Consider the following 22,968-nt stretch of genomic DNA (forward strand, 5'->3'; position numbering starts at 1 on the left):
GTATGATCTTAACCCACGGTGCAGGCAGGGGGCTCGAGATCATGTTCTGTTGTAATGATGATGCCAGTAGGAGGCAGCTCTAACTACAGCAATATTATGAATGTATCTAAATCTCCCCTCCTGTAACTGTAATGATAGCACAGATGATAATGGCTGTGTGTGTGTGTGTGTGTCTGTGTGTGTGTGTGTGTGTGGTGAAATGTTTCTCATGATGAAAAGATCCATTACTCACACACTCCTCCTCCTGAATGAGCTGTACAATTCTGTGCAGAACATCAGTCAGAGCTCTGAGAGAGAGAAAGCAATAAGAAGAGGATGGAACATGGGAGAGAATAGAGGGATGAGGAGAGGCTGGATGAATGAATGAATGGGTGGATGGATGGATGGATGAATGAATATGGGGATGGAAGACTGGATAAATTAATGAATAAACGAATACATGGATGGAAGGATGGATGAATGGATGGATTATGTCCATGGCACAATGGATTTATGGCTTGATGGATTGGTGGATATTTGGATGGAAGATGGATGGGAGGATGTATATGGACCATTCTACAGAATTAGTTCAAACTGCAGTCCCCCGGTAAAAGAAAAAACAAAAAAAACAAAAAACAATTTAGTATTGAGACTTTAGATATTTACAAGAAGTATGATATGATATGATCTAAATAGACCCAATGCATTAACTGGGATAGCAATTAGCTAAATATACACTGAATCATCATTTATAGGGTACTTTCTATTGGGAGATGTCTGTCCTAAACCCTAACGTTTGGTAAAGTGTCAGTAGTGTTGTACTGGTTGTACTGATTGTATTGATTTATTGTATTCGCAGCAACAAAATCAAATGTTCAATCATTTATTTTAATAAAATAATTATAATTAAGGCCTAGAGTCACTCAAAGCAAAAGGATTTTAGTCTTAAGCCCAAGTTAAAGTTAAAACTACAAAATGTGTTATGAACTTTGAACCAATTTGGTAGAATGGTCCATAAATTAGAGAATGAATGAATGAATGAATGAATGAATGAATTGATGGATTGGGTGTGAATGGATGGAGGGATGGATGGATAGATGAATGAATGAATGGATGGAGGGATGATCGAAGGACAGATGACCGGATCAACGAATGGATGGAAGAGTAACAGTAATATTACAGAACAAGTGATTTGCGTCATAAAAGCCCTCACCTAGACTTCATGGCAAAGTTGCGGCCGAGGGCCAGGTGTCGTATAGAGTGACTCCGGCCAATAGAGAGCACAAGAGTCACCATGTCATTCTCAAAGCCTGTGGGCCAAACACAAAACAATGTATTATGAGTCCTATAAGCTAATATGACTCATCCATCCTAACAAAGAAATTAAGTTTTTCGGCAGTAAATTTTCTTATACTGGACATTACTGTCTTAAATTAATTAAGTCCATGAGTTTTTAAATTAATTAAGTCTAGGGTTCAAGGGTTAGAGTCGTCAATGCTACAATTCTTTGAGCTTTTAGATCAGACATATTGAAACTATTTCCCTATGAGCCCCCCTTCCCAGTTTTTAAGAACTTGCCCTTTCCCCTACTGTTGTCATGTGGCAACAGGTTAACTCAGCTCAAGTGACATTAATTGTCTGTATAAAATAAAGCAATGATGCTAAATTAGATTGAGAAAACTAACAGAATTTCAGATTACAACAATATTAAACAGTCTTACGACATATTATTTTTTTTTCATGACATCGCTGCATTCATTTCATTTTCTTTTGCATCCCTCACCGCAGCCCTCCTGCAATTCCTGAAGACCCCCAAAGAACAAGCAGCAGTGTGTCAGTCAAAAAGCCCAAACACAGGCAGGCTGTCACCTCTGATCCAGTCAAATGCCTCAACCATCGAGTTCACAGCACTGCAGCAAACCTTGTGTATCTGTGTTATCGTGTATCTGTGTGTACACAGGAGGTGTAATAGCCCTCCAACGCTACAGTGACCCCTCATAGCACTTATTTTTTCTGAAGGAAGTGTTTGGCCTTGTCTCTAGACACTAGACTGTGCGTAAGTGTGGTCTTTAAAAAAGCCTGGCCTTTCAAGCCTGTCAAGAACTAATATTTCAGTCTGCACAAAAACTTTTTTGTGGATAGTTTATGAACTATGTTTGCTCTGTATGAAAGAAGCTGCCAACACTTTATTAAGCACTTGCATCCTTTAAACCATAAAATGGAAAATAAATCTAAACTATTCTGTGCTTAGACTGGCATGTATTCAGCAATGCTTAGAGAATTTCTGTTGCAAATAGGCTTGCATAAAGTATCACTGGTTCGCCCATGCAGTGTTAGAATCCCTAGATAGCTCTTGCAGCGTGATGAATTCTGTAGCACATTCTCTACTAGAATTGTTCACAGCTTACTGTGTTGGATGAGTGAGGTGTCTTGGGAGATACACTCTCTAAACACGCAGACAGAAGCAGAACAATTTGTGCCTTTGTTTCTCTCCATGCACCTTCATTTCAGCCAGATATCATTCATTATCTCATTCAAGCAGAGCTCTGGCACTAGTAGGAGATATTTCTATTGCTAGGGCTATAAAAGCTTTCGCCATGTTATGATATGATCTGTAACTTCATAAACAAACTTTAAGCCGGATTGACATCTGGGGCTTTGTCTAATCTTGTCTTAATGTAGGAATTTTATCTTATTTTACAGCATCTTATCTTAACTAAGGAAATCTTAACTTACTCGATCAAAGTTGACAATCAACTGTCATGTATGTTACCTAGCAACCGATCATACGCTAATAAACAGACACATGTTCAGCTCTGTCTCCTCATTATTCACCACCATCACTGTAATATTTTATCTAATGAGTTTTCATCAACATTAACACACAAAGGTAATCAGAGGGGGCGGTGGAGGTTGTGTCTGCAGTGTCTGGGATTTTAAAACTCTAGAAAAAAACCCCTCAGAACTCAAACATGTTTTCAATGTAGATAAACGCAATGTCATTATGCTAGTTACAGTGAACTATACCGCCTTCCACTGCATAATGCACTTCCAATGCACTGCATACAATAGAAACAGACAGTTAAAACAGATGTTAAGACACCACTGGGGAAGACTTAAAGTTTTAGGAAATTTTGTTTGGACGTTTCTGTAATACTGTTTAGGACAGAGTTAGGATAAGACTATGAGCTTAAAAACTGTTGTACTGTAATGACACTCTATGAAAATCAGTCCCAAAAGCACAAGTGAACTATTCCCATATAGGCTCTATGATCTTGCAAAGTCGATGATTTTAGCTCAAAAACTGCAAGCTGTTAAAGCCGCCCAAAAAAAGCAAAGAATAATAAAATGTCAAAAAAAATTGTCAAGCCAGAGTTTGTGAGCTGGCACCGTGGTACACTATGTTCAGCATTCAAGTCAACCTGAAATATTTTTAAAATATATTTTTTTACATATTTTCTATCAAAATGTATCCAAATGTTAATTTTGGCATCCTCCAAAATGCCTTTTCAGTTTAGATTAAGTCACCATGCACCAGCAGCCGGAGAAAAATAATATTAACCAATAACATCATGTTTCACCTCACCTTCCCACCACCTCCACCTACGGTTGATAGAAAACGCATAGCTAGCTCAGAGACCCTCCATACTTCACTTGGAAATACGTCACAGTATGGAAAAAAAATGCGTTATGATTTCCGATATATGTTGAATTTTGGTCAGACAAATTGCAATTAGATTGAAAAGGATAAAAAGGGCAGAGAAAGACACGAAGAGACAGGAAAAAGGAGGGCTGGATTAAAGAAGGGGGAAAAGAAAAAACAGAATAAAACAGAGTCCGTACCGTTGTCAGACAGATCTAGGCTGCCGATGGCCTTGGTCTCAAAGATGTGCTCCTGAATTACCTGAGCTCCGCTGGACCTCAGCTGCACATGCACAACAATACATACAGTCCAATCAACAGCACTGACACACCAGCAGATTGTTTGATGTAACCTATAAAGCTGCATTGTGTGCCCATGTGCATGTAAATAGTGTATGTCTGTGTGTATGCGGGTGTGTATGAGCATATACCTCACAGCTGCTTATGTCCAGCTCCAGCTCAGAGAGATAACTGTTGGTGGCCAGACCCTGGAGTAGTAACCTAACACATAAAAATACGCACAGTTTAAAGCATGTGAAGGGCAAACAATAAATTTAATCACAGTATTAATATCAATACCCAGTGGTGCTTCTGATGACTGTAGTTCCAAGCCCAATATAACACATCTGGACCAGCTAATCAGGGTGTTCAAGGTCAGCTGAATATTAAAGCACTTTCGCACTGTGTACTAAATGTGTTACTATCTGTACCCTGGTCGAGTACCGGTGTCTGTTTCCCATTACATAACGGTACCCATGAAAGCAGGAGAGGTTCTCTAGGGCAGTTTTCTCAACCTGGTTCTGGAGGCTCACTGCTCTGCATATTTTTGTGTTTTCCCTGCTCCCGACACACCTGATCCAAACGAATCAGCTCATCAACAAGACCTAACTGAGTTGAAATGGGAGTACTGAAGCAAGGAAAACACTAACATATAGGACTATGGGCCTCCAGGACCAGGGCTGAGAAACACTGCTCTAGAGGTTATGTGGTGGTGGCATAAATTCTCACGCAACGCTAGTGTTGTAAGTAAACTTTAGCCTGCATCTGCGTTTATGTGAGTCACAGACAATGATTCTGGGTAGCTGGTGTTTTTGTTTTTAGAAATAGTGCTTGCCTGAGTCATACAACGCTTACTAATTCTGTAATCTGCACTATTTCCAGCTCCAAAATTGAAAAGGTGCCTGGAGACCGTACTCAACAAATAACCTCAAAAATGGTTTAAGCAGACGTAACTCTGGGCCTCCATGCAAAGGTTCAGCACGCTTGATACCCCTGCAGTTTAAGGGGCTAAAAGGAAGGCAGTCTCAGTTCTAGTAATCTTAAGACATGTCGTACCTGAGGGCTTCTGGAGGTAGTTTAGTGCCGGCCAGCCCAACATACTTCAGCTTCATGCTCTTAGTGAAGAAGTCTCTCACACTGCGTGTCACCTCCCGCACCTTCCTACAACACACACACACAAACACACTGTATTACAGGACTGTGCAAAACTACCCGTCATTTATTTTATTTCCAGTCAAAATAGTCATTAAGTGCAAATTACTCATATTTCTATCCGTTTTCTGTGTGGAAACTTATCTTTAATATAAAATTGCACAGAAACAACAACAGCTTCCATTCTTTTAGGAGACTTGCTTTCAGTTTTTCAGAGAAATTTTGGAAGGATATTTTTCCACACCTCCAAAGGTCAGTCCTAGAAGTTGGTTGCATTTTCATGATCCAAGTTATCCCAAACATATTCAGTGATGCTGATGATGGTCTGGACTCTGGAGTAGCCAGTCCATTGTTCTGAGACCACCAGCAGCTTCTTTGTTTAATTTGCACGTTTTTGTTCTATTTTGTGTCCTTTCCTTAGTAACAGCTTCTGGAGAACTACATATCCTTTCAGGCTCATAGTGTTGAGCTGTTTTCTCACAGTGGAAGAAGAATGGACACAAACATGTAGATTTTTTCAGATCTCAAGCAAGAGTGGAGCTTGATTTTCTCCTCTTTCTCAAAAATGAAAGCTTTAAGCACTGTTTATCTTATGGTGACAGTTTTCATGGTATAACAGGTGTTTTAATGGTCTAATAGGTCAGTTATTAAGAGTCCTATGTTGTTTCTTTCAATAATTTTTTGAACTCCGATTTTGGAAACTCATTTGTTTTCCCTTGACTTCCCCCTTCCTTATGCGGTGGATAATTTTATATCTAATCTTCCTGAAAAATGAACCACTTAATAGCCATTTTAACTGGAAATTAAATAAAGCTCTGGGGCTACAGTCATAACACATGTTTTACTACAGGAGTTCTGAGCTAGGACTTACTGAACTTACCTATGTGAGAAGGGGTTTCTGGAGAGGCTGAGGTAGGACAGAGTAGTGTAACAGCCAGTAGAGAGAGACACAAAGAGCTGTAGCGAGAGAGAGAGAGAGAGAGAGAGAGAGAGAGAGAGCAATCGATACCTTTCCCTGGTAACATGAGGGCAGCTACTTTGCTGGTATACTATTCAAATACGGCTGAAATGGGTTTAGCTGGAAATGGGACTAAATATAGTTTAATTCAATAGAAACGCCAAAGCACATTAAATTTAACTTCCTCAAAGGTAATTTCATTCAGCACACAGCTTCCACATTTGGCTCACCCCTTTCTTATGATATTAAACTATCTATGCTATCTACTGGACACAACACAGAGGAAAGCATAGCCCTTCCAAATGATGATAAGTGTGTGTGATGCTGAAGTCCAAGAGGTCACTCACGGCATCCAGAGGACAATCAGTGGAGCTGAGGTCCAGATGGGACACAATGTTTTGGGCAGACAGGAACCTGAAGAGATTCTGGAAGAAACACAGAGCCGCCGCTGATTTCTAGGCATTATGCGTTCGCATTTCACACACATACTGCATGTCAACTAGTAAGCTCAAACCAAATTAGTTACAAACCAGTTTCAATGTTTACTTGAAGCAGAGGATGCTTTTCTGAATTAGCTCATGTCTGTTTTCTGCAAAGCAAAGTCCCATTTAGAGCTGCTCTAAGTGTGAACTCAGTACAGTGTAACACATTTGTCTTGGTTGACCTCTGTATCATTAAACCAATCTTTGAACTATGCCAGTGAGAAAAGGAAGAGAGAGATGCAGTCATTAGAGCTGGGCCAACATAACCAAGTCATTTTGAAATATTTAATGAGAAATAAAACTTTTACTCTGCCCCATAAACAGAAAGAGTAATTTAATGTATTATGTCGTTCCATTTTACACCACCAATCTCATTCTCTTTCGCAGGACATTTGTGGTACTGACTTAGTGTGCATTTAATAAATTCTCTGTAAAATTTCTCTCTCTCTCACCATGGCATCCTCTGTAGCCAAACACCCTGTGTTTCCACTCAGGTCCAGGTGGGTCAGTGAGTTGGAGAGACATTTGGTCTGATAGAGCATATTCGCTATACTGCCCAGTCCTGTAAACAGACAGAGAAAATAACAGTTAGAGAAGATAATGGAACAAAGCTACATCCACATTACCAGGCTGAAGTGGCACAAATGCATTTTCTCCCTAAATGTGACACAGATCTGATGATTCAACAGCTGTGTGGACACATAAATCGGATCTTTTCAAATCAGATCGAGCCACTCTTATATGTGGTCGGATACATATACGACTCGTGTCCATGTGACGTTAATGAGAACACTCAGACTGTAATTTATGAGTTTTTTCACTGGTCATGTGCCATGATTCACTAGAAGTTAGAGCCAGTAAACTGTGTAAAAGCATCTGACCCTTCTTCACATTCGACTTACTCTAATACTGAACAGCTGAGAGCTGTCCAGAGCAAATTGTTTTCACAGTGAAGGCTTGTTTTGCTGGATAGTTTGTTTGTTGTTCATGTCACATGTGGTTCATTCACATGACATTACTGATTCGAATGTGTGCATGCAGGTAATTTCAGGGTACAGGTATGTTCACATTAACGTCAGATTTGAGTCACTTACAAAAATGTGAACCATCGAGTTAGAAAAATCAGATCTGAGCAAAAAAATCGGAATTGAACAATGAGGCTAGTAATGTGACAATAGCCTATCTGAGGTAAGAGAATGAGGGAGAAGTTGAGGATGTTAAATGCATAAAATTAGAGCTTACATACATAGAACTTGCTTACTTTTTACAAGGTCTAGCAGGCAAAGGGCTTTTTACCATTACTTGATCATCTATTTTTTTTTATTTTATTAAAAATCGCATTTTGAATGTTTTACCAGTCTGTCGCGAGTTATCTGCCAGGTATTTTCAAAAATAATGGATGGCCTAATGGCATGTAGCTTCTACTTAGCACAGTCAATAATTGTTATCAGTTAAGGTCACATAACTAACTAGGCTAACTTAACGTTGACTTTCTGGCTAACGCTAAAGCTTTAGCCGAGGCTCTCAAGAACACTGTAGGCAGCAAGGTGTGTCACCTTATCAAATTCAAGAGTTTTGGGCAATAATTTGTTTTTATTCAAGATACTAACAAAATCAGTGTTAAGCTTAGAATAATGCAGCTAATGAACAATTTTGAACCAGATTCAGCAGGTGTGACAAGCATATCTCTCATGCTCCAAATGCCAATGTGCACATACTTGTGAATCACTGAATGTTTGAAAAAAAAAGTCTGCAAAAGGAATGGGCAATTTTACTGATTTTATATATATGTATGTATGTGCATTAGTCTTAATAGTCTAAGCCTGGTGTGCCTCTGCATAGGCCTATTACTCTAACATTGTGCTCCCACAAAAGAACAAGTGTTATAAGCAATTACAGGTGTTAAATGATTAAAATAAAGTAATGTTAGGCCTACCACTATGTAGACCATTCATCAAATTAGTTCTAACTGCAGTCCCACAGTAACTATTAAGTATATAAACCTTCCATGCATATGGATATTAGTATTAATAGGGATAGTAATAAGCTAATTTAGAGGATACTTTCTATTGGCTGTCCCAAATCCTAACCCCTAAATTTCAACTTGTCCATATGATTTGTACTGTTTTTGAACCAATTCAGTAGAATGATCCATATACATGTGTGTGTATGTTCCTGTTCTACTTGCTAGTGTTTTTATCACTTCTTTCAATAACAAATAAATTACTCGAATTAATACAAAAATGTCAAAAATATCTGTTAAATAAAACACATTGGTATCAATATATTTATGCATGGATCAATTTCAAAAGGAAATTGCAAATATAGATATCATATCAACCCATGGAGGAAATGGGCTGGACTGAAATACTTAAATGGCATAAGAATATTAAACGTATTTCAGTCAAACTGAATTTCACTTCTTAGGAATTTGTTAACTTGACACCAACTGAAGAATAATGCAATGGCATGTTTTGGGCAGATGTGTAAGGCATAAGTCTGAGTCCATAACCCATTCATAATGGGTTCTTTCTTTATTGTAATAGAGGGATGAAGCCTGAAGTACCTTTAGGAGACAGAGAGACTTTGGAGAGATAAAGCTGACTGAAACCATGGGGCAGTCGCGCCAAACTCTGACTGAGTGACATTACACCTAAAGAAAGAGAGAGAGAGAGGGAGGGAGGGAGAGAGAGAGAGAAAGAGAGAGAGAGAGAGAGAGAGAGAGATAAGCAGGGAGCATGTGTGCCTGGCTCCAAAACACTTGTGTCCAGACCAATTTTTGCATTTTAGCACCCAGATCAGAGAAAACCTGCAGGATCACCTTTGTCTTCTATGGAGTTGGCAGACAAGTTGATGACATGGAGCACGGAGGCAGTCTGGTCTTGCAGAGCACAGGCCATCTTTACAACAAAGTCCCTACAGCAAAATACAGAGAATGACAGAGAGGTCAAATATCCAGAACAGGGCAGAAATACCAGAATAGAACAAAAAGAAAGCTGAAAAAGAAATTCTGGGTAGAACAGCAACTGGAAACCACTGTAATGTTCAATAAAGTCACTTCAGAGATTAAATCACCTTCATAATAGGACGTTTAAGCAGGCAAATCAGAGAAGACTAAGAGCTGACAATGATAATGCTCAAAGATAATGATAATGTAATTGACACGTTTGTGTAATAAATCTTATCAACATTTCACGAAGGACGCCTTCTCATCTCTGATTACCATCTCCATGCTATGTAGGTGGTATGGCTGGGGAAAAGTTCACACTCACGCTTTGAGTCCGCCTGCCTCCAAGCACAACTCCTGTAGAGCTGTAGACCTGTTAATGAGGTAGATCACCTGCTCCTGCACATCTAGTGTCTACACACACACACAGAAGAGAAATAGAAACAGAGGTATTTAAAGAAAAGCGAATGAGAGGAACATGAGAGAATGAGAGAAACCTGAATTAACAATGCAGAATTAATTTTGCATTAAATATATATATGTCAGCCATTACATTACCTCATTGTCCATTTATCAGCTCCACTTACTATATAGGTGCACTTTGTAATTCTACAATCACAGACTGTAGTCCATCTGTTTCTCTGCATACTTTATTACCCCCCTTTCACCCTGCTCGTCAATGGTCAGGACCCCCACAGGTATTATTTGAGTGGTGGATCATTCTCAGCACTACGGTGACACTGACGTGGTGGTGTGTTAATGTGTGTTGTGCTGGTATGAGTGGATCATCCCCTAAACTTGTCAGTGGAGCATCAGCCAGAACTGAACCTGCCTTATAGTGCGTGAAACTAGCTTAAAACACCACAGGTTAAATTCTCTCTTTCTGTCACTCCAGTACCTTTAACCTAATTTTCTCCCCCAGACTTCAGTCTTGATCCTCTAAACTTTTAACAGTGGGGCAGCCGGGACTGAGCCTTTCTTGTGGTGTGAAAAGCTATTAGCCTGGTGCTAGCACCTACTGCTAACTAAGACAGTACAGTTGGTTGTAATGCAAGCACTAGCTTAGCTACCAGACTAACAGTTCCAAATCATTTCTGGAATATCAAATTCCAAAATCCAACCAAATCCAAAAACTTTTGTGTTAGACGAGGATCTTTTATCACAGGGTAAGGCACCACCACTCAACATTCTACCCCATAACTGTGTGCCATGATCACCTGTTAGTTCTGAACGCAACATAATCCCCTCATTAGCATATTTTAGTATACTGGATCACAATTCAAGCTATTTTGTGACATGAAAATAGGATGATACAAAGCACCCATGAATATATACAAAAGTAATGAGAATGTCTGCGTTTTCAATGGAAAATGTGAAATGTGAACTTCAGTCACACATTTGATGCTGATTATTCATGTTCATTCATAATTATGCTTGGATTATGGTAATACTTTATTTACCTGGCCTCCATTTCATGTTCAAATGGTTCTCTGCATGGTGAAATTGTTCTTCAGATCGATGGAGAATGTGTTGTATATGGTATATAGTACCTAGTCGAAAATGGTTCTATATAGCACCAAAAAGGGTTTGACTACTATTTATCTGCAAAATCAAGCTTGTAACAATAGAAGAACCCTTTTGGTGCTATATGGAATCATTTAAAAAAAAAAGGTTTCTTGATAGAATCATTTTGTTCCAAAGAAAAAACTAAAGTGAAGGGGGGGCTGTGCATTTGATGCTCATGGTCCTAAACTTTAGCCCAGTCTTCCTCTTGATATAAGACTCTCAAATTTAACAGCTATTTTTATTCTTTGGGTTTTACAAGTTGTGATCATAGGTAGTGAGTTTAATGTGTGTTTTATTTGTATTTTGTGTAATTTAAGCTTTCTATATTTCCATTTTTCTGGAAATTTATGGTCTCTACATTTCTAGTGAGGTATGTTTACTGTGCCTTGATATTTATTTCTTCCCATTATATTTTATTAGAATGTTTTATTACGAAGGATTTTGTTTAACCTTGTTAACCTTACTTAACCTTACAAACGTTTTATATAAACAAAGATCACTTACTATTTACCACTAGTATTACTTAAGAAATGTTAATCCATATAATCACAAAAAGCCATCTAACAGGACCATTTAAAAAGAATGTTTTGAGTTTACAGGGTTTTTACTATCTAACAGGTCATACACTTTCTTCATTTGGAACTTCATTCATTATGATGGCTTTTAAATGTAACAATCTAACAGAGATATAAGTGACCATTTTAAGGCATAAGGTACACATACCAATTTGAAGTCCTTGCTGCAGATCTTGGTGAACCACTGGTTGAAGGAAAGAGCACCTACAGCCAACGCCAAATCTCTGAATGAGAGAAAGACAATTTTTCACCCAAGAAGATAAAATGTCACAAAAATTATAATGAAATAAAACTAAAACCAAACAGACAGTTTCAGTACATACTGAAAAAACGCATGAAATCCTTAACAAACAAATGAAGGCTACTTACCGGCTTTCTAAATAACTGAAGTCTACAAGGTTGAATTCCTGACAATTCTGTACATGGTAAATATTGTCCACATCCTACACAACAACAGTAAGAGCTTTTAAATTACAAATAGATAGTATCTATACAGAATACAGTAAGTGATAAGCAGGGAAGAGCTCTGACCCACTGGACTTCCTCGCGACACTGGAACTCGTTGAAATCACACAGTGCAGCATAGGTGTCGGAGAAACCCCCTACACCAAACCCCCAAGGAGAAAGCAGACAGTTAGGGAATCCAGAACGGTATAATGTTCAGAAACAGTACAGCAGTTTTAGCTATATTAGCCATTATCTGGTGTCAAACCCAAATCAGCTGATGTTTGGTGTTGATGTTTTGTTGTTACTAATCTCAAATACACACATGCAGTTTTTGGCACTGTATGACGTACATTGTACTGGAGCTGTGAGGCCAATGTAGCCAGAGTTGGGATGTAATGGTATTAGTACTGGGAATACGTATACAGAGTATAGAAATTAAGTTCCTGTATTCAGTCCAAGTTACATTGTGTAAACACAGTATTCAGAATATAGTTACCTTTCACATTTCTAATTACTTTTAGTATGCTTCCCTCCTAAATTGCAAAAAATACATGCCATTTTTAAAAGGAACAACACCAATGCTTGTTCATTAACTATTTTAAAATCAGCATGGTGTGTAAAAAAGAACTCAAAAACACATTCTTTGCAAACACTGAACTTCCCGTTAAAGCCTGAGTAGCCTGATAAATCACTGTGATGAGTCAGATATTCTGAGCATTAGTAAACTCTGAACTGAATAGTGATTGAACTTGAGTTCAAAATTGAGTTATGGACATATTCATGAGTGACAGGCTCAGCTTTGGTATTGTACCGGACTTGTGCATGCGTTTTGTAGCAAGTTACATAAAGGTTATTAACTGAAAATCACACAGTTACCCACTTTATAGTCAATTTAGCAAAAATTTGAAGCGGTGGTTGGCTTCACAGGTCTCGGAGGAAGCCTGTGTTAGCCTTCACCCTCCTAGCGTTGATAGCATTGTGTGATTGGGGGAGTCCTAACTAGCGGGTGGAATTGGAGACGACTAAATTGGGGAGAAAATCGGGTAAAAATTATGTTCACAAAACATATTAACAGTATAATTATATGATGACAACAGCTAACCAGTAACAGTAAAGAGTGTGAATTAAATCAAAAGTACAACAGAATCCTTCCCATGTACTCTAATGCATATGTATATATTTTTTTGTGTATTGTAATGGAATATGTTACTGAAAACATTTAAGACAGTGTATTCAGTATTCAGTCATCACTACTTTTTCAAAATATTTTGCCTAAACCTGTATGTAGCTAACAAGTAATGAAAACTAATGCACACAAATTAGCATAGTGCCAATTGCATGTATAAATCATCACACACTTGCCTCAAACCACGTAGCCTCGTATCTCCAGTGTAAATTCAAGAAGCAAACATGTCTTGACTAATTGACTTCTAGGGCTGTCACGGTCATGAAATCTTAGCTGACGATTAGTTGTCATATAAATAATTGCGATTAACTATTTAATTATTAATTATTCGTTTTTTCAATTGAATGCAACTACAAAAGTACAAGCCTATAGTGGTCAAATTAGCAAGAAGGGTCTAGCCGCAGTACCGTGCTCTCAGCCCTGCACTCTCAGCTCCGGATATGATGTCACATAAATGTGAAGAGGCATGCCATTTGAAACATGGAGAACGTGAAAGACTTATGTACAGATGCCTATCGCCAGAGAACCAGCTCTGTTATTACTGGATAATGTTTAAGAAACCCTCAGATATCAATCTGAAGAACCATTTGACCAAGAACTATATAAGCATGAAATAGAACCCTTGAAGAACCTTCATCCATCCTTCATAAGAGCGTATGGGTTTAAAACACCAGTAAAATAGGCCAAAACCAATACGCTAATAAACACCCATTTCACAACCTCAGTAATCTCTTTATCTGTCACAAAAACCACTAGAACGCACACGATAGGTTAACAAATTCCTCCTTGTACAAAACTATCGCCTCGCTTGTGCTTGAAAACTGCATCACTACGCACTACACTTTGGCGCTAAAAAAAAACAAAAAGTCACGTTAAAATGTTCTCGGAAGGGCAGGAAAGTGTGACTGCAATTCTGAAATGAACCACTACTTGTAAGGAGGCGATAGTGTGAGTCTATAAGTGCGGTACAGCGGGTCTGCAGTTGGATACTGGAATTAACTAATTAGCCATCTTGTGTCTTAGAAATGTTTATTCAGCAGCTAACACAGCTAGGTAAATGATATACTACACTCTTGTGTATACACATGCACTGAAATGTCCAGTAACACAGGATCAGGTGAAGAATAAAACAAGGGTACAATTGATCTTGAGCCTTAAAATATAAAAAAACAATTATTATCATACATGAAAACAATGTTAGATTTAGCTCATCTTTAGAAAAACTACCATTACTTCTGCTGCAGCACCATATTAGAAATTAGAAGAACTAGAAGTTAGAAGAAATTTTTTGGTTTGTTTTCATGTGCCTCATGATGTGTCTCAATTAATAAACCGCTTTCTTTTATTTAGATTTAACTGTGGAAAATGATTAATTGGAAAATGAATGAATAATTGCAATTAGATGATTTTGTAATAATTGTGACATGCTTATTGACTATATATGGGAGTAAGAGGGGAAATGTTTAAATTTGATTTTTTGGCAAATTATATTAAATAAAGTAACAGACACAGAGGCTGTGCATTACTGCGATTTGGTCTCAGGGAAGAGTGTTCGGCATGATGCGAAGTACAAAGTACACAGTGACGCATGGCCTCGAGTGGCTTGTTGCTTTTATAAAACAGCAGTCAACATAAAATATGTTAAAATACACAATATTTAATTATTCGTAATGACAGTCGACATAAACTACTATTCCGTCAAGAAATGCAGTTCCCTTAGCGAATAGTATTGTTGGCAAGCAACCATGGATCACTGAATGAGGAAAAGGACGTTCATTGTTTCATGAACTTTTGAACTTCCTGTCGTATAACAGTGAACATATCATAACACAGCACTGTTAAATGCAAAAACTTTGTAACACTTTCGGTGACCAAATACCCACCGCAGGTCTTCTACCAATCTAAAGGCACCCTTCTTCTCGCGCTGGGGCTGAATCTCTCCCTGGCTCCCTGCTCCCTACATAGTGCACTATGTATGAATTTAAATACTGACTCATGCACCCAAACAGTGCATAATATCACTAAAAATAGTAATTTAGTATTCATTCACATCCATATTGAACAAATACAGCACTATTTGGCTATAGAGGCTAAAATTTCAAAACTTCCATAGCTAGCACACTACTTAGGGAGTACAGAGACTCAGCCTGGGTTTGACGCTACTTCAGACTAAAACACAAACATATGAAGCATGTAAGCCATTCAAGTGGCATTCTTTAGACTATATTGCCGTTTTACACTGATTCATATCGTGAGTACTTTAATTCAAGCCTGTGATATTAATGTTGGAGTTGTTTAGCATGTTTGCTGTATTTAAGCCTGTTAGCTATTTGACTAGCCTGGTTAAGGTGACTAGCCTGGTTAAGAAAATAAGTTGTAAGCCCATTAGTTTAAACAAAAAATGAATTTCTTACTCCATTAGTACACCCGGTAGTCCATGTGAGCAGTATTAGGCCTGAAACGTACTTCACGCAAAGATGTGAACACAAATGTCAGCACTCAGCCAACACACCGCAGACGCTCGGTCCCTGTGTACAAACTCACTGTGCATTCTTGCTTCACTGTGACAGTTAAAACACTCAGTACTGAAGGGGGCGATAAAGGACAAATCAGAGAGAGATCTACTGTCATTCCAACAGTCTGAATAGTTAAACGTGGACAAGTGAAGGAGAGTGAGCTGCTTTGCCGCTTCTGCTGGAATGGAAATGCAATGATGTATCATATTTTTTATGTTTATGTAAGCCATCTCTGCGTGAAACTCAACTGCTCGTCTGCTATGGCAGTTATGAAATCATGCTGGTGGTACAAGACCTCTTGGGCAGGCTTGGCTGTTATAGTGCCCCTTGCTGTAACACTCAGGCTGCAGCTCACGCTTGCACTGCGCTATGAAATGCATCGTGACACTTTTTTGAACGTAACTGCGCGTGAAGCATCCTGCTGCCGAAAACCTGTTTGCTGTACAAAAAAGAAATTTACAGGTTATCTTTCTTTGCTTTTTTGGTGAAATACATATTCCTGCTTTCTAAAATTAAATGAAAGTTCTGGGCAAGTGATTAGAAACTATTTTAACTTCTTTTTTTTTTTAGTCTTTTAGCTCCATTTACCCCCATTCATTGAGTACTCACTCACAGGCGCCCTTTGGCGTTTTGCAGTCCTGTTTTTGATATAGCGGGGGGAATAGGAAGAGGTCAGGTTTCTCATAATCTGGTTCTGGGTACAAGTTTATCATGGATTTTACAATTGTTTTAAATGCGGCTCAGCCAATCAGATTTTAGGACTGGAACTATCCATTTTATAATGAGCATTTTAGTTTATCCCACAAACCGAAATAATCCAACTGTCAAAAATACTTGCAATACAAAGCAGATGGAACTTCACCATCCTGTGGTCTATTACATCCGGTACACATTAGAGATCATTCAAGAATGCTATAACTCTCACACAAATACACTGCAAACAGAGCACATTATAGTCTTAAAACAACACTTTCAGTAAAGTGAAGTGTGGTACTGACCGCACGGCCCATGAGCTCCATTCAGCTGCTCCTCAACTCTGGAGCTCAGAGACCACAATCTGTCCTGAAGCTCAGGAGGAATCTTCTTCAAGAGCTTCCTGAGATAAGGAGAAGGAAAGAGACAGAGACTGTTAAAAATGGTTGAAGAAGGTTTGAGAAGGATTTTGTTTGTTTCCGTATGACTCACTAACCACTGATTATTAATATGCTCCAGTTCCATTGGTGCTGTGGTTGATTCTGAAAAATACACTCTCTGTACACGCTGTTGTGCTGTTTTCCAGACAATACATGGGTGAGTGCTCAATAAGGAAATGAAGGCCACTGCCTTCGTGCTGTTTTTAGTGTTATTCATGTCCAGCAGCGTGCTTGACAGATTCTCTGCGTCTTTTAAAGGTCAGGGTGGAGGAAGTGTTAAACTGTGGTCTATTAAGATCCTCTGAAACACAGTGGTTGTGCTTCTATTATAGCAAATTACAGCATCAGATTCATTTACACAAAAAGTGATGGAAAACTAAAGATCAGCACAGCACCTACACTACGTTGGCAATTATTTGTCACATTAATTGTTATAAACAAACATACATGATGTATATTTAGATATAATAAACTGGACACCAAAATATATTTTAGATGCTTTATTCAATATTTGAAGTATTTGGGGAATAAGAAGTTATAATAAATAATAACAAGAATACACTGTCATTATCCCTTTACATTAATTTGCCAATTTTTTTGTATTGAGATTTGATCCATTTTCAAATATGAGGCATTCTGGATAGTCATTTCACTGCTTCATTTTTAATGTTGTACAGTTTTTTTTACCTACTACTCATTTGAAACATGTGAAGTTGCAAAAAAACACTGTATTAGAATTATTTTATATATTATACATTAACCAATTTGGTCAATCTTTTTTTATATTATTGAAAATATTGAACTTTTGAATGTCAGTGAACTGCAGGCAGCAGGTAAAAGGTTCTTGGCTTAAATATACAGTTCCAGGAGAAACATTTAATTAGTATAGAACCTTTACATTCTATGGAGGTTCTTTAAACTTTGCAAAAAGTTCTTTACATTCACACATCTCATTTACAAGATTGGTTCTTTAAAGAACCTTCCACTGAAAAGTTCTTTAGGGACCCATAAAATTCTTCTATGGCACCAGCCCTTTATTTTGCCTTTATTTTTAAGAGAAACAGCATGCCGGGAGCCAGTCCTACAGTACTTCACAGGATATTCTAGAACTCTTAACTGATGTAATAGATGATTAGCATCTCTCGGTGCTGTTTCCAACACTGTTAAAGTGATAAATGTCATAAAATTGATTCACTGACAGATTCTATCCACCACATCCCTTCTTTGAGCTCATTAAAAGACAATATTGTCTCAACTGACACTGTTAGTGGGTAACCTGTGTTATACTCCCTAAATAGTTTGCTGTATGTCCTGTGATAGGCTGGTCACTCACCCTGGGGACGAATCGGGGAAAATTTTCTTGAGCGAGGTGGTCACATGACTGACCACGGCCTCCAGGTCTCCCATCGATATCAGGCTGAGAGAATAAATCTGCCTGTCCGTTTCAATAATCACCTGGCGCAAACATTTAAACACACACACACACACACACACACACAGAAAGAGAGACACAGAGTGAAAGAAAATAAACGCACCCACTTGCCTATATTGTCTCAGTGGTAGTAGTCAGCGAAGTGGATCGCACAGTTAAGCAGTGGAGTAAAGCAGATTAGTGAGGTATTTCCTTAATGACAGCAACCAAGAGGATCACACGCGTCTTTCCGCAACCTGCTACACCATCATACTGACACACCACAAACCACACACACACACGCGGTTCCTCTCTAAACACTCAATGACCTGCTAAATAAATCCTGCTGTTCTTAAAGACGTGGCTCACAAAAAAATCTAATTTACACAATTTGCTCTTACCTCAAATGTATCTGATCAGTCAAGACATGTTTGGTGTCTAAAGTTTGATGCTTTAGGTTTGCACCAAAGCTACGAGGATAATGTAGCTAATAGGTGATATCATAATTTGAAGGCTATTTTCTATTAGGAGGTGGCTGTCCCAAACCCTAAGCCCTAAATTTCAACTTGAACAAATACATTGTTTCCACTTTTTTCAGTGAATTTTAAAGACCTTCTTGATTTCTTTTAAAGTGAAGTTGAAAGATTTAGATTTATCATGAATTAAATTTTTAAATACAAAACATCAAAAAATGCTGTCCCATGTTTTTATGTCACTACCGAAACACAAAGAGTGTTAGTCTGTAGGTGGAACCTTATTTTAGCCACCCCCCTGCATTTTAGAGCCAGAACCGAGACTGCATCCCTGTTGTTATGGCCACATGGTAAGGAGTTAGATCCTGTTGTTTTGAAGTAAATGCACCCCAAAGTCTGAAAATCAGTGTGTAACATTAATGATTGTCAATACTGAAACACATACTTTCTGCAATTAAGTCAACTTTTTGTGTTTTAATGAAAAATATCATGAATTTGTGTGTGTACAGGTGTTCAAAGCAATGTTTGTTAGTTATGCACTGGCTAGTGTTTTTGATTACTGCTCAAAATTAGCTAAAAGTGTCACTACCAAAACATTTGGTTTCAGTAGTGTTATTATTGTTTTGTTAGTGATCAATGGGAACGTTCAATGACATATTTTAATACAATAAACATATTCAAGTTATAGCATCCAAGTTAAAAGTTCAAAATATGTTTTTAACTCTGACTTTGAGCCAATTCAGTACTCAGAATGATCAATATAGGGCGAGCAATTTAGTTGATTAAATAGTAGCAAAACACACTCATGAGAAAAAAAATAGATCTCCTTAATATATCTGCAATTTCTCTAAGAAAACAATGATATCAGATGGAAACACAAAGGAGATTTTTGCTTAAACTGTAATTCCATTTGATTTTTCTGAATTTCTGCATAATTTAATTGTTAAAGTGTAAACAAAGTCTTTTAGAGTGTTTTGGTAACAAATGCTTTGCCCATTCAGATTTCTTTACAACAGTGGTGATAGGGACCAGGGGTCATGATATATACATTGCAAATATTTTATTTGCTATTCAGAACCAGTGAACCTACATGTGTCTTCATATGTAACGCTGACAATGGTAAAATAGTGGTAAATCTGGAAAAGCGTCTCCTTTTTGTCTAATGCTAAGAAATTATAGGAGCATCTTTTAAGTCTCAAGAGCGATAAAGAGCAACATCTGAGCAAGAAAACTTTCCTCTGTGGGTGCATCACTAAATGTGGATATCTCATTATTCACCTGCGCCAGTATTCACCTGTCGCACAAACAAACATCCTCAAATGCTGGAGCAAGGCTGTAGCTGGCTTCTTATTTGCAGGCTCACAGACTGGGAAAAAAACACAAAACTCAAATAGGCTACACATTTAACTCTTGGCTCATGATTGCAGTAACCTACAACAGTTTCCATTCAATGTTTTTGTTTTATGATGAGCAGCAGAAAGTAAACATGCTAATGTCTGTCTTTTTCTTTTTTATTGTAAAATAAAACGTTTCTCTGTCTGTTGCTTAGTAACAAGACTCTCAATGCATTTTGGTACGCATTCAACGGATTTAATGATCTGCAGTGTTAACTAGATATTGCGAGGGCAGTGTTGGAAGTCCACTCAAAATCACTGTAGAATTCCAATTTACAGTTCAGACACCAAGAGAAAAACAGTCGACATACTCACAAGCACTTTTTTAGGAACAACTCAGCCAACTGTGTGGCAGTATTGCAGTGCATAGAATCATGCAGGTACGTGCTAGCAGCTCCAAGTGATGCTCACATCCACCATCACAATAGGGGAAAAATGTGATCTCAGTGACCTTGACCATGGTGCCAGATGGGCTGGTTTGAGTATTTCTTTAACTGGGATTTTCACACACAGCAGTCTCTATAGTTTACTCAGAAAAAACATCCAGTGAACAGAAGTTCTGCAGACAGAAGCGCGTTATTGATGACAGAAGTCGACGGAGAACGGCCAGACTGCTTTGAACCAACAGAAAGGTTATGGTAACTCTGCCAGCACTCACCATCCTGGACAGAACTGTGATGGCAGTAGAGTCCTGCAAGTTCCTGGACACAACAATCACCAGGGGCCTGAAGTGGGACAGTAACATCAGCTCCATCATCAAGAGAGCCCAGCAGAGGATGTATTTCCTGCATCAGCTGAAGAAGTTCAACCTGCCCCAGGAGCTGATGGTGCGATTCCACACAGCTATCATGTACAGTGAAGTTTTTTCCCACAGGCCATCACTCTCTTGAACAGTTAAAATATTACATATAAAATATTCCAGCTTCTAAACTGCACTTCTAAATATACTGGCATATATTATCACACTCAACATTCCATCCTCTGAAACTACTGTCACAGACCAGTGTTTCTTCTAGCCCCTCAGTTACCTGCCTTATTACCCCAGTTATCTGACTGTTACCTCACTGATCCCCTTCTTTGCCACTATACACCCTTTAACTGCTGCTGCACTCAGCACTTTAACTTATGACACATACTTTGCACACTGTAAGGTTACAGGTATGACTGTGTATATATATATATGTGTGTGTGTGTGTGTGTATGAGTGAGTGATGGTAGGAATGCATGTTTTATTTTATTTTTTGTTATTTTATATTTATTTTATTTTCTTTATTACATGTAAATGTTTGTCAGATACTGTGCACTGTGAGCTCCTGTAACCAAAACCAAATTCCCTGTATGTATAAGCATACCTGGCCAGTAAAGCTTGATTCTGATTCTGATAACCACTCTGTTCAACTGTGGTGAGCAGAGAAGCATTTTAGAATGCACAACATGTCAAATTTTGAGGCAAATGGGCTACAACAGCAAAAGACCATGCTGGGTTCCACTTTTGTCAGCCAAGAACAGAAAGCTGAAGCTGCAGTGGGTTCAAAACTGAACAGTTGAAGACTGGAAAAATGTAACCTGATCGGAGGAATCTTGACTTCTGCTGAGGCACACAGATGGTAGGGTCAAAATTCATCAACTGCATGAACCCATGACACAACCTGCCTTGTATCAACAGTCCAGGCTGGTGGAGGTGGTGTAATGTACTGCTGCTGACCATGTGCCTCCTTTCATGGCCACAATTTACCCATCTTCTAATGGTTATTCCAGCATGATAATACACCATGTCACAAAGCAAAAGTCGTCTCAAACTAGTTTCATGAACATGACAATGTGTTCAATGTTCTTTATGGCTTTCCTAGTCATTGGATCTAAATCCAAAACAACACCTTTGAGATGTGGTGGAAGATAGGAGGTAGGGAGATATAATCATGTCAACATGGACCAGAATCTCAAAGTAATGTTTCCACCATCATGTGGAATCCATGCCATGATAAACTGAGGCTGTTTTGAGAGCAAAGGGAGACCCTACCAAGTATTAGTATAATGTTTCAGATAAAGTGCCTTAAAACTCAAATAGGGACCATTTAGGTTACAAACTTCTATTATGTTAACCCAACAGCTCCAGTGCAAAACTAAAGACATCAAATATGTCCTGGCTGACTATGCTTGAGGTAAGGTGAAAATTGTGTATATTTGACTTTTTTTCAGCGAAACTCCTTTAAATATTCTTTAAGCCAGGTGACAGTAACTACTACATTTAAAAAAAATAAATTATTACACATATAAATAAATAAAAATACCAATGTTTCTGTGACAAAACCATAAAGAGGCATGAACTAGTTTAAAAAAAGTCATCAGGCTGCTGGTCATCTGTTAAACCACATTATCAAGAAGTGAAAGTGATTTGCCACCTTGCCTAAAAGAGACCCTTCCTCCAGTGAAAGGAAGAAACTCATTAGTGATGCTATCAGGAAGTCAACAGCAACTTTCGAGGCAGCTACAGACTTTCCGGACTGACACAGAGTAAGTGCTGGACAATGCTAATTTAAGTAAACCACAAATAAAACAATGTATGCAGCACACATTCCTAGAGTGCACACTAGAGGTGTAAATTTCTGACCTCACAACAATTTGATTCAGTTACGTTTCTTTTAGAAAAGATTCAATGTGCCATGAAATCTGAGATGCATGAAATAAACAGGCATTTTTACATTTGAGAACATCACACAATTTTATGTTTGGCCTAAAAATTATAGTATTCTTTTTGGAATATTATCAATTATCAGTTAAAATTGTTTCCAACATTACACAATTGATGCAGTCTAATCATCACCATC

At 38.2% G+C, this 22,968-nt stretch overlaps 1 protein-coding gene across 1 annotated transcript in view; it reads right to left on the bottom strand.

Moving 5' to 3' along the window:
• carmil2 (capping protein regulator and myosin 1 linker 2) overlaps positions 1 to 22,968 on the bottom strand; it is a 77,846-nt gene that overhangs the window by 41,954 nt on the left and 12,924 nt on the right. Inside the window, 16 exon segments of the mRNA XM_036561661.1 lie at positions 233 to 287; positions 1,193 to 1,289; positions 3,823 to 3,904; positions 4,053 to 4,122; positions 4,957 to 5,061; positions 5,933 to 6,009; positions 6,358 to 6,435; positions 6,945 to 7,054; positions 9,059 to 9,145; positions 9,314 to 9,408; positions 9,765 to 9,853; positions 11,729 to 11,804; positions 11,950 to 12,023; positions 12,112 to 12,182; positions 16,728 to 16,825; positions 18,196 to 18,317. Of these exon segments, the coding sequence (XP_036417554.1) occupies positions 233 to 287; positions 1,193 to 1,289; positions 3,823 to 3,904; positions 4,053 to 4,122; positions 4,957 to 5,061; positions 5,933 to 6,009; positions 6,358 to 6,435; positions 6,945 to 7,054; positions 9,059 to 9,145; positions 9,314 to 9,408; positions 9,765 to 9,853; positions 11,729 to 11,804; positions 11,950 to 12,023; positions 12,112 to 12,182; positions 16,728 to 16,825; positions 18,196 to 18,317 (1,386 nt within the window).

This window comes from Colossoma macropomum, unplaced genomic scaffold (genome assembly GCF_904425465.1).
Source record: "Colossoma macropomum unplaced genomic scaffold, Colossoma_macropomum, whole genome shotgun sequence".
In the NCBI taxonomy this organism is placed as follows: Eukaryota; Metazoa; Chordata; class Actinopteri; order Characiformes; family Serrasalmidae; genus Colossoma; species Colossoma macropomum.